At 42.9% G+C, this 17,623-nt stretch overlaps 1 protein-coding gene across 3 annotated transcripts in view; it reads right to left on the bottom strand.

The window, feature by feature from the left end:
* The window catches only part of CASKIN2 (CASK interacting protein 2), a 41,406-nt gene that overhangs the window by 9,651 nt on the left and 14,132 nt on the right, over nucleotides 1-17,623 (bottom strand). Inside the window, exons 3-15 of one of the 3 annotated variants that reach the window (XM_044296970.1) lie at nucleotides 15,375-15,565; nucleotides 15,188-15,239; nucleotides 8,360-8,457; nucleotides 8,131-8,276; nucleotides 6,424-6,519; nucleotides 5,733-5,863; nucleotides 5,525-5,633; nucleotides 5,338-5,446; nucleotides 5,036-5,248; nucleotides 4,825-4,947; nucleotides 4,621-4,739; nucleotides 4,485-4,530; nucleotides 4,281-4,354 (exon numbers count right to left, since the gene is read on the bottom strand). In XM_044296970.1, coding sequence (XP_044152905.1) covers nucleotides 4,281-4,354; nucleotides 4,485-4,530; nucleotides 4,621-4,739; nucleotides 4,825-4,947; nucleotides 5,036-5,248; nucleotides 5,338-5,446; nucleotides 5,525-5,633; nucleotides 5,733-5,863; nucleotides 6,424-6,519; nucleotides 8,131-8,276; nucleotides 8,360-8,457; nucleotides 15,188-15,239; nucleotides 15,375-15,414 — 1,356 coding nt within the window. In that variant the 5' untranslated portion in view covers nucleotides 15,415-15,565. The remainder of the gene's footprint in view (nucleotides 1-4,280; nucleotides 4,355-4,484; nucleotides 4,531-4,620; nucleotides 4,740-4,824; nucleotides 4,948-5,035; nucleotides 5,249-5,337; nucleotides 5,447-5,524; nucleotides 5,634-5,732; nucleotides 5,864-6,423; nucleotides 6,520-8,130; nucleotides 8,277-8,359; nucleotides 8,458-15,187; nucleotides 15,240-15,374; nucleotides 15,566-17,623) is intronic. The other 2 variants (XM_044296971.1, XM_044296969.1) reach the window with 2 other exon arrangements.

Genomic DNA, 17,623 nt, shown 5'->3' with positions numbered 1-17,623 from the left:
TAATAAATAATCAAATGGCTAAAATTAAATGGTGTAAGACGTATAACATAAATAGGGTAACTGCTAAATTCATTCATTTACAATGGGTATAATTGGTATACGACTATGTTAAAATTAATGTCCCTATTATATTCTACCTCCAGGTGCCCTTCGGTGTAGGTTTAGGTTTCTCAGCATCCTGGTTTTGTAGAAGGTCTTTGACTTCCCTTGTTACTCTGTTCATCACGTCTGTTAAAAGGTAGTCCCACCCTGCGCCTGCCTCTCTCCCTGGAACGCATCGCACTTCCGGTGTGTCACTTCCGGTTTTGGCGCTATAGCGCGCCCTTTTCATGTAGAGAATAGCCACATGGCTCTAAATAGTTGGTATGTATCCAGTGTACCTTTATGCCATACAATACAAAGTATGTCTATGTATTTGCACCTGCTCCTGAGGAAGGGGAATACTGGGAGATTTTACCTATACAGACCGCTGAATGTTAGATGCGTCTGTTATAAAGCTATATTCACACGCCACAGAAATTCATCTGGATGATTGGCACCAACGCAGAAATCTGCTGCGTGTGAATACCACAGGATGACTGCAAAATAAGTAAAGAAATGCATTTACCACGTTACTATACATTAAATGTACATGGTAGGAAGGTTCAAACTATATTCGGGCTCATTCGGACGCCCGTATGCTGTCCGCAAAAATGCGGATCCTTTTTTTGTGGACAGTTTAGCATGTCCACAAAAAAACGGATTGCATTCCGTTTTTTTGCTGATCCATAGACTTCAATAAGGCCATGTCCTGATTTTCACGGACAAGTATAGGACATGTTTCATTTTTTTGCTGGGCCGTGCAATGGAAGAAAAGGGCCCCATAGAAGTGAATGGGACAGCATCTAATCAGCAAAAAAACGGATCTGCATTTTTGGGGACAGCGTACGGCCGTCTGAATGAGTCCAGTAGAAACACTGAAGACCCTATGTTATACAATATAGAAATTCAATTAAACTGCATGTCTGTATGTCAAACACAAGAATATCAAAAAATAATCACAAGCTGCAACCGCAACAGAAAGGACATGTCCGTTTTAGTAAATGCTAGTATTTCCTATTTAAGAATCATTCTGGACTCTGGAGCATCTTTTCTTTGAATTTTGCATTGTGTCACTCCTAAGTTATTCCTCCTGGAAAAGTATGAATACATTGACAACTGGGCATTGCCAACAGACTGGACAATGTCAGAGCGTGTAGAGAAATGCCCTACAACCACATGTTAAAGGGTCACTAACAGAGACATATCAAAAGTTTAGATTGGTGGGGGTCTAAGCGCTGAGACCCCCACCGATCCCTAGAAAAAGATGAGGGAAGCACGCTCTATCTTTTGGCTAGACGAGTTGGACTTTATAGAAGTCTATGGGCCCATCTTGATTCTGTCCTTAGCAGTGAGGAGAGAGAGAGTGCTTCTCTCTCCTTATTCTAGGGATCGGTGGGGGTCTCCACTTTCAAAATGCTCAAGACCCCACAATCTAAACTTTTTATATGTCTATGACATATCAAAAGATTTTTGATAAGATATAGACTCTTTAAATACCCATTTATACATATTTCTTTCAGGAAGAATAAAAAAATAAAAACCAAGGAACAGCACTAATTCTTAAGAACTGTCAATTCATGGGGAATACAAGTATTTACCAAAAACAGACAGTTGTCTTTAATGCAATAACTGGCAGAAGAAAAAAAGCATCATATATTCAAGGGTTTAATGTAGATCAGGAAGCATTAAATATTATAGACACCTTTGACCTGGAATACATGATTTTACAATGTTTTGAGTTTTAGCCTGGATTCTTCTTTCCTTCATTCATTGTCAGACCCCCTGATATTCAGTTTACAACCTGCTCCTAGTTCCAGACTCTCTCATGTGCACATGTCCCTTCCAGTAATCGGTGCTGGATCTGTGTGTCCAGGATGCTTTTGGCTTTCCCTTGCAAACTGCTTTGTGTGTGCTTTACTCCCTTGAATGCTTCCCTCCCTCTCCAAACTCTGATTTGCTGTGTAGAATTTCCTCTCCCTCCCTGCTGCTCTCTCCAACTTTGAGAGAAGGGAGGCGGAAAGCAGTCACCTGTCAGACTCAGGAGCACCATCAGCTAGGTAAAGGACTTATCCAAACTTAACAGAAGAAAAATGGTAGAAATTTTTTAACAAAGACTCTTAAAGGGAATCTGTCACTAGCATATTAGCAATTTTTTTTTATGAATCCATGTGTAATAAAGTACCTTATTTCCATATGTCTTGTTCTTTTTTTTCTGTGTCTTATCATTTCTTTAAAAAAAACGCTTTTTATGATATGCAAATGAAGCTGTAAGGAGCCCAGAGGGGCGTTATTCTTTGTCCACGGTGCCCAGGAACGCCCCTCTAAAGTGCCGTGCCCGCCCAAATTTGAAAACTAAGAACTCCTCCAAGTTCGCCTAAATCGCCTGCCAGAGGCGAAGCTAAGTGCTCCCCCCCCCAGCGCCGCGCTCTGCGGCAAACACCCCCGATCCTCCTCTCGCCCGCATCCGAAATCCCGCGCAGGAAACAGCGAACACGTCACTGGGATCGGCGCATGCCCAGTGACGCTGTTGCCCTCAGTCCTCTTATCATCGCGCAGGCAATCGCCGGCACTGCGCCTGCGTGGGATTTCGGATGCGGGCGAGAGGAGGATCGTGGTTGTTTGCCGCAGAGCGCGGCGTTGGGAAGGGGGGGGGGGGACAGCACTTAGCCGCGCCTCTGGGAGGCGATTTAGGCAAACTTGGAGGAGTTCTTAGTTTTCAAATTTAGGCGGGCACGGCACTTCAGAGGGGCGTTCCTGGGCACCGTGGACAAAGAATAACGCCCCTCTGGGCTCCTTACATCTTCATTTGCATATCATAAAAAGCGTTTTTTTTTAAAGAAATGACAAGACGCAGAAAAAAAAAAGAACAAGACATGAAAATAAGGTACTTTATTACACATGGGTTCATAAAAATAAAAAAAATTGCTAATATGCTAGTGACAGATTCCCTTTAAAGGACATCTGTCAGCAGATTTGTCCCTATGGAACTGGCTGACCTGCTACATGTGCTCTTGGCAGCTGAAGGCACTTGTGTTGGTCGCATGTTCATATGTGTGACAGGGCCAGGTGTTATGACATTTTCACTGCCTGGCCCTATCTAAGTACAGAGGACGCGGCAGTTGCAGAGAGATGCATTATTTTTAAGGATTGACCTTGTGGATTAGACTTACACTGTGGATGCAAGTTGAGGATGTTTGTTCCCTTTATATATGCTTACAGCAGTACAACCAATTTGTATGACACTATATACAATTAGTGACATGGTGTGGGAATTACCTGTGGGACAATGCGTCCCATAGCTTTTTCGCACATACATCATTGGTAAGAGTATTGCCTTGGCATTGTTACTTGTACTGTGGTGCGCATATGGAGGACGTTTGCTCCCTGAACATGTGCTTATAACAGTGCCACTAATCTGCATGACAAGTGATGCAATTAGTGACATGGTGTGGTAGCTACTTATGGGACAAAAAAGGCCTGTTATTATAATGTGTAATATGTTCACTGATCCCTACCAGTGCCTACTGTCTCTTGGTTAGGTCATACTATGTACTGGGAGTATCGCTGTGACACATCTGTGTTGATCAGTACCTCCAACATTGCTGTTTTTATATTTGATACTTTAATGATTTATTTTGTAATAATATAAGATATATTTATCCATTATTTATGTGTTACAGATTTTTTTGGTTGTTACTTTAGTTGCAGAGAGAGCAGAGCCTCTAGGTGTAATGGCACCGCCCCCATTGCTCCTAGAGGCTCATTTGCATATACTAAAACATAATTTCTCTCAGTAATTTGGGCACATATGAACATGGGACCAACACAGATGTCTTCAGCTACCAACAGGTCAGATAGTGTCATAGGTACAAATCTGCTGATAGATGCCCTTTCAAAGTTCTTTCATTTTTCATTTAGGAATTAAATGAACCATAAAAAAAATTCAGGGTCTCTATAGCCGTTAACTGAAATAAAAATACTTATGTCCTAGGTGCTGTTCGGCATGAAAACAGCTTTCTGCTACCAGTATTTGCTAGCTCTGCACTGACAAAATATATTTGTATAAAAGTCCGTCTACATTTCATTTTCATGTGCAAGATTTTAAATTTTCCTTATTCTCGACTGTCCTTGTAAATGGTTCAGTATAATCATGTGAGCAATTGTTGTGACAACATTACACACTTTACGCCACCACATACCTTTCCTTGCATATAAGATCCTGGGTCTTTCTCCACCCCATGAACTGGGTGCATCACGTGACCAGGAGCTGTGCCTAAAACAGGCGTAATACAAAGATAATATATTAATAAGCAGAATAATAATAATAATAATGTATAATAATTATGTAAAAAAAAAAAAAAAAAAAAAAATTAATAAAAAAACAGGATTAAGCTGATCCTCACCAACAGATATTCTGTTATGGTGATCTTCATAACAATGATGTAGGTTCTGAAAGAAGACAACCAAAGTGTCCAATAAAACAAAGACATTCAAAAGCAACATGGAAGGTAATAAGAAAAGGTTCTTCAAGAAAGCTACCTGAGCATTCTCTATGAGGAGAGTGGAGGTCAGACCACTGCTTTCAAAGCTCTGGCCACTTCCAGCGCTGCGTACGCTGCCAAGGCTGCCCTCACTGCCCACACTGTGACGGTCACCGGCTAGCAAAAGCACATAAGTAACAATTAAAATGATATGCACATGATTAAAAAAACATAATCACACTCTCACCATGCACTCGCTTACCTCCGATGTATTCAGAGGTAATACCAACGCTGGTTACTGTGCCGTACTGACTGGGTTGCGGTAGCAGTGGCTTTGCCAAACGCTGCTGAGAAGGTATTGTGGCATTACGAGATAGAGTGGAGCCTATAGGGGAGGAAAATTAGGCACAACTCAGGCAATAAAGTACATTTAACTTCTTATAGGGCGTTGTGATATTTAGTCATCTTCTCACCGAGCCTTTTTGTGATGACCTCTACAATTGCTGGAGGAAAGAAGCCCACTCTATCCGTTCCCTTCTGCGCATCATGGATATGACCTTTCCATCGACCATCTGGATGTTGCTCCAAAACAGTTATGAGGTCTCCAGCCCTGATATTCAGAGCAGTAGGATCATGAGCATTCCAGAAATCTTTCAGGGCCCGGACTTTAAGTATCCCAGAGGCCTCTGCAATGGAGAATGTGCAATGTTTTAGGACATCACCAAGCTATTTGAACCGTTCCACCTTGTCACATGCCAAGAACATGCACAGTTACCTCGAAGAATCTGCTTGATGTCTGTGCTGGCATGGGTGGTGGTGAACTGGTTTACAATATCCAAAGCAGTCTGATTGTACGTGTTCCGGATATTTACATCGATGCCGTTCTACGAAGATAGAGGAGGTTTAGTCATTTCCACCAAAACATCTCCCCAGGTTACAGTTCTTAGTGTTTTACTTCCTACCTCTATTAGCAGCTTCACGACTTCGGTCTTTCCACATAGTGATGCCTCGTGCAATGCAGTGCCCATCTTTGTAACTTTGTTAATCTCAATGCCAGATTTAAGGAGCAGTCTGAAAGAAAGAGGTCGGCAAAACACAACTGCTCGTAAGTCCATACAGATCTTGAAATCATTTCATGCCTTCCATGGAAGCTATAGCTATTCCACCCACCTGATGACCTCCCGGTGGCCATTTTTTGCTGCCAAGTGCAGAGGTGTGGTAAAATTAGGGTCTGTGTGATCTTTGGATATGCCTTCCAACAGGGAGACACATAGATGGCTATTCAGAAGCAGCTGCACCACCTAAGGAATCAATTAAAGGAGACAATACATTAGTACTGGCGGTAGGTAGGATTCTGTAGACCTGGTTTCTGCAGAACTCCAGGGTCCACCAATTTGGTAGAAGGTACTACCAGAAATGAGAATAGCAGGAGGTGGGGTATTCTATGAGGCCATAGCGGACGAAGAGCTGCTAAGGAAGATCCTTTACCTCAGCCAAGCAATTCTCCACGAAATAACCATCTAGGCTCCGTAGACAGGAGTGGCCATAAGGTAAGTGTGACCAGTGCAGGTGGAGCTTGTTCCAGAACCTGGCACATTGAGCGGTGTTATTTGTACATTGTATGATTGTATTATATAGGTACTATTTGGTAACCTATAGACAGGGAGGGGTATCAAGAGAAGATCCTGCATACGGCACCACCCAACCTAAGGCTGGACCTATCTGTACTTTTTTTCCCCTAGAGTTCGATGAGCTAAAAGTCCTAAAACCATAGCTCTACAGGAAGGCAGATAGATAATAACCAGAAAGGATGACAGGGGCAAAATATACGAATCAGAAAATAAAAGGTTACTAGTCTTACCTTTACCCTCCCAAATTCACAAGCCAGATCCAAGGGTGTTTTTTTGGATTTGTTGACAAGGCATGGATTTGACTGGTGCTGCAAGAGGGTTTCAGACTAGCAGTAGAGGGGACAGGAAATAGAAAACAATTAAAGCACAACTACAGTATACTCAAAATCCTTAAAAATTCAAATATGGCTGCCTGTAACCCCAATAATCACCTCCTATGCCATATTTACAGGCATGCAGAAGTGGAGATATGAAAAGGTGTTTAGCAAGGTGTGCGTAATATGGAGCGCCAAGATGGGGGCAACATAATTATTTTTTTCTCGCCTAAAAAAAAAAAAAAATACTCTTTCCCTGTACCAGTCACAGCACATCTGCTGTGCATATGTTATCCATTTGCATTTCACATGTCCAGCATCCTGGAAGATAGAGGTGCTATAAAATAAATCACAACTGCAGATCTGTAGTGTGTCCTTAAAGGGAACTTTTTTGTTCAAAATGTAGTGCAATCAGCAGGCAGAATGTTCTAGAGCAGGAGGAGCTGAACAGAGCGACATAGTATTGTGGGTAGCAAAGTTAGGATAACTTGTAACTTACCGATTTAAATTTCTGCTCCATTTGTGCTTAGGAGTCCAGTGGGCGGTCCTACTCATTGATGGACAGCTTTTTCTGTGTACACACTTCTATTTTATGGATCCAAAAGTCCATATATTGTAGAAGTTATACCAAATCTTTTCCTATAAAACTATATATCAATCTGCTCAACTCCTCCTGCTCTATAACATGCTGCCTGCAGATCAGAGACCATATTCAATGTGACAGATTCCATTCAAAGGCATTTTCTGAGACTTTTTCTGACACCCGGAACCCCCCATCATTCAGCTGTTTCAGAAGGCACTGGCAGTTTTTGCTGCACAGAGCCGCACATTGTATAGTGGCTGTGCTTGGTATTGCAGCTCAGCCTCATTTATGTCAATGGAGTGGAGGTGCGCCTAGGCCACGTGACATCACAGGCCTAGGGGCAACTGTAAGCACCAGTGCCTTCTCAGATAGCTGATCAGTGGGGGTCCCAGGTGTCGGACTCCCACCGATCAGATACTGATGGACTATCCAGAGAATAGGACATCAGTTGACAAATCTCGGAAAGCCCTTTTAAATCCACTGTCTTTGTTATCTTGACTCATACATGAGAGTACAACAGGGAAGCCATCTCTGGTAGTCCACACTCCCTGGTCATCTCAAATTTATACCATGGCTGTGGTACAATATGGGCACTATTATACCTTATGGCACTACTATGTGAGAACTGAGTTGTTATATTATTTAGGCAGTGTAAGGTACAGTTATTTGGTAAGTATTATGATAGAGCAATTTTTTTTATTACTCCCTCAAATACAAGAGTGGCCTATACATGTTTGGGGTCCAGCAATCTTGATCTGACTTTTCATCGGAAGGGCAGCAATTCCCTGACATTCTCACTCTGGGTGCTACAGGTAGTAAGGCAACTGTCCAACACCCAGCAGGCATCGCGCACATGTTACTATTCTAATAGGACCCATGCATGATACTCAGTGGATGCTTGATGGCCGCCTCAGCAATTGTACCAGGGTGTACACCAGAACTGCTCCTTTAACTGACAGAAAAGCTAACATTTTCAGGATAAGCCGAGGTTATATTCGCCAAGCAGAAATGATGGGCCTTTAGACAAATGTGCCACTTACCACTTCATAGTGTCCATACTGAGCAGCTAAGTGCAAGGGAATCTGTCCATCATTGGAAGCAGCATTGACGCTGGCAACTGCTCGGAGAAGGAGTCGCACAGGCTCTGGCTGGCCCTGCCACGCAGCGTAGTGTAAGGGACGCATTCCTACATGGAGCAGAGAGAAGGCCTTTAATACAAGAGCGGCATGCTTCCAGATATCCCAGAGGACTCGCCCTGTTCACACTCACCATTGCCATCTTTGATATCCACAGCTGCCTGTGTTTCTAGAAGCAGCATCAATAGTTCAGAGTTGCCACTGAGCGCAGCGTGATGCAAAGCGGAAAACCTGCCGAGAGAACAGAGGCCGACAGATGAGTAAAACTGGAGCCTTACCAGCCGGCAACACTGGACACATTACCTCCATCTCCTCAAATGAGAAAAAGAGAGGAATGTACTTAAAGGGGTTCTTTGGGAATTAAAATGGCCACCAGCAACCTGTCCTAGAACGGAGTTGCCTCCACTTGCAGAGCTGCCTAGGTAAGGAGAGGAGATGTGGCCTCACTACACCGATTTACAATAGATAATGATTCGATCCTGCCTACGATATGCCATCATGGCTGAGCAGCCTGACAGTAACACTCACCGATATGTAGTACAGCGATTCCTCAAGATACAATGGCTTCAGGATACAATATTTGGTCTTTTCCAGCCATCCTAAGTTGAAACCAGACTCAACAATGGCTCAGAGACAACCAATCTACATGGCCATTTCATTGGTAAAGCATCTTTATGGGTTGTCTAGTATCCCCTCTGTGGTACGAAATGCCCTCTACCCCCCTGCCCTGTCTGTGCCAGGATGAGCTGCTCCTTTGGACTCCAGTTGATCGACGGCTCCATTTTATTTTTCTGGTGTACGGTACGGGACCCTGAAAGGAGCTACTGTCCTCACCATAGAAAGTCATTTACAGCTTCCAGCATCTATTCCTGTCTGGTTTTAATTGCTTTATATGTCTTGGTTATCAGCTTTTTTTCTTAAGATTTCACTTTTTCTTATTCTGAGATTACATTTTTGGGCTCTGGAACCAATAACTGGTTTTCCACAGAGTTATGAACTCGAGTTACAATGGTTTCAACTTACAGTGGTCGTCCTGAAACCAATTAATATTGTAACTTGAGGGACCACTGTATATGCAAGTGCTGGAGCACAGTGTGTAGTGAGGCCACGGCCCCTCACCTCCTAGAAGGAGGCAAATCATTCCACAGAGAACCCCTTTAACAACATGCAACTTATTGTAATCTGACATCAACAGACCCCAACAGGTGACAATTTACCAAGATTCCCTGATTATCTGATGGGCATTGAAAAAATTAATAAATTATATAATCTACAAAAAGGAAAAAAAATATACCCGAAACTCAAACCTACGGTAGTTCTACAACAGAAATAATAAACAGCTGGGTTATCAGACGTAGGGATAAGGTATGGAAGTCCATCAAAGCACCTAGATGTGACCTGCGAGATGCCACGATGTGACAATCAGCAGAAATCTGAAACTGCTGGAATTCTGCATGATCACATTCACTATCGCAAGGCAAGGGCTGCACTACAGCTATACTAGACGGTTGTACCCAGTATTACCGAACGTGATCACAGAAATCCAGCAGGTTTAGATTTCTGACGACTCCCATTCCGTGGTCACAGCAACTTGCGGGTCGCAACGAAACCACATTCACTATCATTGGGGGCAATGTAGTAGCGTGACGATGATAAGCTATACCACGTGACTACAAATCACCATGTAGCCCTGGCCTTAGATGCCAACTGCTGGCATTCTCCATGTAATAACCATCCTGAAACATCTTGTTGTTGTGCTGTTACTCTATTTTTCCTTCTGCCCACAGTCTGACAACCATCCATTCAGTGCTGCCCCCCCCCCCCCAATGAATAACTCTCAGTTGTACATTAAAGGGGTTATCAAACCCCTATAATGCCCCCAGAATGCCCTGGCCCCTCATACTGGTTATACGTACTCCAGCACCCGCGGCGCTCCTGATGCCCACACAGCCGACTCTGCATCTTTCAGTCGTGTGGATCAAAACATTTTAGGGGCATTATAGGGGTTGGATAACCCTTTTAATTCATACATTTCTAGAAGGAATAGTAGAGGGATGGCACAACATAAAAAGTTATATGAAAAGATGCTGTAGAAATGCAAGTAGTTACTAAAACAGACATGTCAGGAGAGGGGAGAGCTCCTCTTTAGTGTCACGTAATCTTGTGTAGCCCAATCCCGAATCTCAGCAATCAGCATAATATCATTATGCAAACTGCAGTTCTTCTTTATAGCAAGGTAGTAAATACGGTGTTCAGACCAAACCTTATATATATGAAGCTCCTCGTAAAAATGTATAAAATATGCAATTATGCATAATATATATAGTTTTCTGCAAGCTAAGAACATAGGGGGTCATTTATTAAAACCAGCGTTTTAGATGCCGGTCTTAATAACCCCTGGCGCCGGCCTCTACATAACTTCAGCTCATCCACCGCCGGTCTAAATCTACACCAGCTTCTTTGCCGTCGTAGATTTAGAACATTTTCTACACCAAAACAGGTATAGAAAATGATAAATGAGACAGGCCTCTTTCCCAACCCCTTTATTAGACCTGGCGTGAGTGGGGAAAAGTTGCAGATTGTGGCTCAAATATCCCTTGCTCCGCAATCCACGCCAAACATTGGCGTAAGTCTGATAATAAATGACACCCATAGATCCCAATTTATCAAGATCAGCGCGTGCTGCTACGCCAGTCTCGATGGGACCTGCGCTGCTGGGGGAGGCAAGCAATTTATAAGGAGGAGCAGGCGTTGTAATAAAAATGACAGTCCATGAGCCATTAAATTTACGGCAGCTCCAAGCTGCTGTAGATTTCAGTTATCATTTATGCCAGTTTCGGATGTAAAAAAAAAAAAGATGAATTTGCGGGGACCGATGGCCTCACCCTCACTATGCCCCCTATTTAGAAACTGGTGAGGGTGGAATAAAAATGCCCAAAAAAATAAATAAAATTAAAATAGCATTAAAAAAAGTTGTCAAACAGAGGTTTTGCTACTTTTAACGTCAAAAAGGCATAGAGGATGATACATTTCCCCCACAGACTTGCTAGAATATGGGCTGCGGCACTTGCTACAGGGACATGCCCCATCATTTTTAGGCCTCATGCATGCGACAGTGTCTGTTTTGCTGCAAAATATGGATGCAGTCCGTGTGCATGCCGCAATTTACTGCAGACCAACTGAGGGACATTTATCAAGGCCTATACGAGACAATTGTGGTTTTAAAAAGTCGCACATTATGGTGCACAGCATGTGTGCATCATAATTTGCGACTGTTTGAGCCACTGTTCCGCGTGTTTTCTGCATCCATATGTGCCATTCCGCAAAAGACAGAACATGTCCTATACCTATAAATGTGTATGTGGTGGCTCACCTATCACGATACAATGGAACAAGGTGCTCTGTTAAAAAGGTTTCCCCTGAAAAACCTCATAAAGAAGTACAAAGCAATTGGTTAAATTAACAGGCACGTTTTCATCCAAAGCTGTATCGAGGATACTAATATAGAATAGTGCCAATAGTCTAATAGAGAGGTATAGTACTGAAAACTGATCTTATGTAACCACCTTAATATTAATTTAAATCTCAAAATATTGACGAATAATTAATTATTGTTCATATACTAGTGTATAAATTCCAGCATATATAATTCAATAAATAAATATTAATACATAAAACTCTGATAATAGGAAATTATAAAGATAAAAATGAAGTAAAAATCAATAAAAATGGTTCAAGGAAGTCAATCTGTATCCCTATGTATATTGGCGATTAGTTCAGTATTTCCATGGTTAGTAAACGAACTTGCTTTTTAACATATTAATCAGGGAATAAAATGTCTTCAGTGATCGTGCAAAGAAACTGGTGACAAAAATGTGTAAAAGGTGTACATGTCATTGTACCACTGAAGAAGGAGCATGTAAGCTCCGAAACGCGTCTGGGGATTATAGGAATGCCATCTAAAGAAGCTGCCAATAAAGTATATATACGGAAAGTGCCAAGGATAAATATTATCATCCACTAAAAAGGAGGGATTATCGCCAACGGCAGAAGCCAGTGGGCGGATTTTCAGTTGGGGCGAGATTCCTACAATCCCCGAACGCAGCGGTGATTCAAACAGTCCGGAGTAAAAGCGCGCCAACACGTAGGACGCCAACCTCAGGAAACAATTACCACACCGCTGGTTGGATGGAAAGGCACGGTCGGTGAAAGTGTCAAAACTGCTCCCAGTACAGGCATCAATAGGGTAATAAAGCAATGGCATTGAAATAATTACTGAGCTCAGTACAAACATTGTATCCGGTTATAAATGTAACAACAGGACAAGAATCAAAGGGACACTACCACTCATAACACCTATTTTTATATTTTATATATACTTTTTATATCAAAATTATGAAAAAAATAAAATCAATCCTATAACACCCATCACCAATTTGTGTGTGTGTGTGTGTGTGTGTGTGTGTGTGTGTGTGTGTGTGTGTGTGTGTTATATATATATATATATACACACATACATACACACACAAACTTTATTACATTTCTCTTTTTTTATTGTTTTTCTACCTTTTACACATTTTTGTCACCAGTTTCTTTGCACTATCACTGAAGACGACATTTTATTCCCTGATTAATGTGTTAAAAAAAAAGCAAGTTAGTTTACCAACCATGGAAATACTGAACTAAATCGCTAATATATAGGGACACAGATTGACTTCCTTGAACCATTTTTAATGATTGATTTTTATTAAATTTTTATCTAAATTTTTTATTTTTGCTTTATTAAATTTCATAAGAGTTTTATGCATTAATATTTATTTATTGAATTATATATGCTGGAGATTATACACTACTATATGAACAATAATTAATTATTAATCTATTTATTCTCAATCATCTCTCTAAATATTGAGGAATATTAAGGTGGTTACATAAGATCAGTTTTCAGTACTATACCTCTCTATTAGACTATTGGCACTATTCTATATTAGTATCCTCGATACAGCTTTGGATGAAAGAGTGCCCGTTAATTTAACCAATTGCCATGTCCTATACCTGTCCGTAAAGTGTGGACCCATTGAAATCAATGTGTCTGCACCTGTATTTCGCGGCTCCGTGGTTTGCAAACCACAAAACGTCAGGTGTATGAGGCCTAAGGCTAGGTCTACACGACGACATTTGTTGCGCAACAAAGATAGGGCGCAACATTTTGTTGCGCTAATGTCGCGCGACTGGATTTTCTGCGACTGTCGCGTCACAGCATGTCGCATGTTGCAGTGCGACACCATAGACTGCCATTATAAAAATTGTCGTGCGACATTAGTGCAACAAAATGTCGCACGACAAATGTCGTTGTGTAGACCTAGCCTTAATCTAGAATTTCCACAAGCGGCAGCATTATAATGCCCCATCAGCTTCACCCATAGAAATCTCGAGCGGACCCCTCAGCCATTCCTTTCTGTGGAAGGGGAAACCAGCAGCCCTGCTGGATTTCTTCTCCCTGGGGATCAGAAGCAGGTATCTGCCACACCCTCACAGTTCTCACCTCCATTAATGGGAGGCAGCAGAACACCTTTAGGCTAGGTCTACACGACGACATTTGTCGCGCAACAGTTGTCGCGCGGCATTTTGTTGCACCAATGTCACGCGACAATTTTTATAATGGCAGTCTATGGTGTCGCACTGCAACATGCGACATGCTGCGACTGCGACGCGACAGTCACAGAAAAATCCATCATGAATGGATTTTCTGCGACTGTCGCAGTCGCAGCATGTCGCATGTTGCAGTGCGACACCATAGACTGCCATTATAAAAATTGTCGCGCGTCATTATTGCGACAAATGTCGTCGTGTAGACCTAGCCTTAGGGTACTTCACACAATGGAATATTTTCTGCTGTGTTTTTTTTTTCCCCTTTGGCAGAAATCCTTCAGATTTCTGCTGTGTATCTGCAGCTTGCAATGCAGGGGATTATGGTGATTGCCCCACAGGCAATGGGGCTAAAACATAGCATTTTCAGAAAGAAAAAAAGTGACATTCCACTTATTTCCCTGGCTGATATCTTTCCCGAAGCATGCCAGCGGGGTTGCGGAATCCATTACCATGCATTATATGTGGATTTTGGCACAGAGTACACACCAAAAACCCCTGTGAACATAACCAATAGGCTGCACAGTTGATGCAGATTAAGCTGCAGTTTTTGAGGCAAAATCAGAAATGGATCTTGGCAGCTGAAGGCATCTGCATTGCTCCCGTGTTCATATGTGCCCGCATTGCAGAGAAAAATTATGTTTTAATATATGCAAATGAGCCTCTAGGAGCAATGGGGACATTACCATTGCACCTAGAGGTTCTGCGCTCTCTGCAATTGCCGCGCCCTCTGCACTTTGACAGAGCAAGACATGGTTACATTTTTACTACCTGGCCCTGTCAATCAAAGTGGAGAGGATGCAGCAGTTGCAGAGAGAGCAGAGCCTCTAGGTGTAATGACAACGCCCCCGTTGCGCCTAGAGGCTCATTTCCATATAATAAAACTTCATTTTTATGGGAAACATGGGCACATATGAACATGGGACCAACACAGATGCCTTCAGCTGCCAAGCGCACATGTAACAGGTCAGCCAGTGTCATAGGTACAAACCTGCTGACAGCCTTTATATAACATACTGCAATCCATTGATTCTCAACCATCTTTCCTTGCAACATAACCAAGGGTTACCCCCTTGGGGTCTTTTGGGAGGGCAAACAGATTGCAGCCTGGCTGAAAATGCTTGGCACGGGGACAGGCAACAAATCCCAGCAAGAATAGATTATCATAAAATGCTTCACTAGATCCTGCACCAAAAGTTCCTTCGGGGAGGAACGTGAATAGACTTTTCCTAGAAAATTTCGGTGGATCCCCAAGGCAATAAAGGTTGAGAAGGGGACAAAGCAGGACATGGGAACAGAAGCACACACTCACCCATCACCGTCCTGATAATTGACATTTATCCTCTTGGTTGATCCCAGAAGTTCTGCAAGAAAAAGACCAACTGGTTATTATCCATTGCTCAATGAAAAAGTGAGTGTACATAATTAAGGATTTAGGTCAACCTAAGAGCCACTGAAGGACAGCAGAAGACAGAAATTCCTCTAATGGGACAACTTACTGGGCCTGGATATAGCAGTACAGAAGAGGACTTGTCCCATGTGGCCTTCTCCAGAGATGATGGCTCTCCTATAGGTTCTACAAAGTCAACGTGTCTGCTCTATTTTAGATTTCGGTTACATCGCCTTAGACAATCTTCCAGGCTATTTTCTCCGTCCAGACTCGCGTCTTCCAGTTCGCTCTTTTTTCTACCTCGGTTTTAGAGAGAAGGATTTTTTGTTCTTGCTCGCAGCCCACAGAAATGGTTGACATTTTGCATACACAGACTGAATTGTATCTGCTGTTTGCAGACAAGAATGAAGGCCTATTGCCATGCTCTGCATGCTTGTGGTCGATCGCACAAACACTGCGGCCATGCGTAGCTACGTCCTGCAGGGACTAGTTAGAAATAAGCGGGGTCTGTTCGGGGGAAAAAAGGGGGGGGATCACTGGCCGCACTGTGGATGATTCATTCCGTAAAAAAGGGTGTCAGGCGGCGATGAAGTAACTCAAGGGCTGGGACAGGAAAGAGTTCATGTAACTGCGCTCTGCAGGAACTGCGGTCACACCAAGACTTTTCCATCTCTATAGCAGGATATGATCTAAACGCGGCTGCTAAGACAATCAAGGAATGAGGTGTCGCACTCCCACCCCTGTAATGTCAGGGACGTTCTTTTGTTGGGGGGGGCCTGTCCTACGGCTTTATGCGCAGCGTCGACACAGATTTCGTCCGTGCTTCATGTGCATACGAGTCTTATTAAAGCCTCGTGCACACGACTGTCTGCAAATCACAGATCCACAAAACAAGGTTACCGGGACCATTTTTTTTTTCTCAAACTCCTCTAGAAAATGTCCTATATCCTTGTCCAGAAAACAGACAAGTATAGGACACGTTCTATGTTTTTTCCGGGCCTGCAGGACAGACATACGGATGTGGACACATCTTTTGTGGCCCCACTGAAATTAATGGGTCCACATGTGATACACAAAAAATGCGGATCGGATATGGACCGAACGCACGGTCGTGTGCATGAGGCCTAAGGCTGTGGGAATACTAGAGAATAATTTCAGGTACATTTTGCTGCTCTCTCTCACCCTATGGACAATACACCATGATAGGGCTGGGGCGATAAACACCGAAACCGACCATCAGTCAGATTAACCGACAGCACGTTGGCCTATGTAGGTTTTTCGGTTCAGCGACATTTATAGCCTATCCCTGAATGGACGTTCTGAAAGGTCCAGAGATTGCAGCCGCGCGCTAATCCTGCAGCCGTTGTGCTCCCCATAGAGAAGGCAGGGACCATTCCTGTGTGTCCCTGCCTTCTAGATCGCTGAATGAGCGCAGTGTATACAGACAGGAAGCGCAATGCCGCTTCCTGCTCCGGCCTGACGGTCATGCAACCACCGGGGCCAGAAGACTGCAGAGCCTCTCTGGTGGCTGTATTCCCCCTGTAACTTGGGCTACATGTCAGCCCTAGCTACAGGAGAAATCATTTGGTATCACCGCATCCGTAACGACCACCTCTGTAAAAATATCACATAATGTATCTCATCAAGGGAACGCACTAAAAACAAATCAATAAATTACAACAAAACTGCTTTTTTGTGACCTCATCTCCCAAAAAATGAAATAAAAAGTGTTCAGAAAGCCGATCAGCTGTAGAGACGGTCGGTCACGCGAGAGCTACTTCCTCATCAAAATTTTCTATGCGTTGTTTCCTTTGTGGAGACGTCACAGCATAATTAAGACAGCTCATCCTGTTCACTTGAATGATAGGAGGACTGTGTGATGTCACTGCGCCGCCTTATTTTGGAGAGTATGCAGAGCTTGCACGAGTGACACCCAGCTGATTGGTGGGGATGCCGGGAGTCCTGATCGGTCATCCATATTAATCCACTAATGCATGAGTAGATCCAATTCCCCCACTAAACCCCATGGAGAACACAGCTTTAGGGCTCATGCACACAAACTAATTTTCTTTCCATGTCCGTTCCGTTTTTGTTTGCGGAAAAGAAAAGGAAGTTATTCCGTGTCCATTTCGTTTCCGTATGTCCGTTCTGCAAAAAAATAGAACATGTCCTATTATTGTCCGCATCAAGGACAAGGATAGTACTGTTCTATAGCTGTTCCGTTCTGAAAAATACGGAATGCACAGGAACGTCATTTTTTTTGTGCATAAGTCCTTAGAGAATAAAATATTTGATCTCCCTTAGGGCTCATGGACAAACGTATTTTTTGTCAGTGTCCGTTCCGTATTTTTTTGTTGC

The sequence above is a fragment of the Bufo gargarizans genome, chromosome 6 (assembly GCF_014858855.1).
Source record: "Bufo gargarizans isolate SCDJY-AF-19 chromosome 6, ASM1485885v1, whole genome shotgun sequence".
NCBI lineage: Eukaryota > Metazoa > Chordata > Amphibia > Anura > Bufonidae > Bufo > Bufo gargarizans.
The sequence above is the reverse complement of the archived record's forward strand: the minus strand, read 5'-3'. Positions and strand labels throughout refer to the sequence as shown.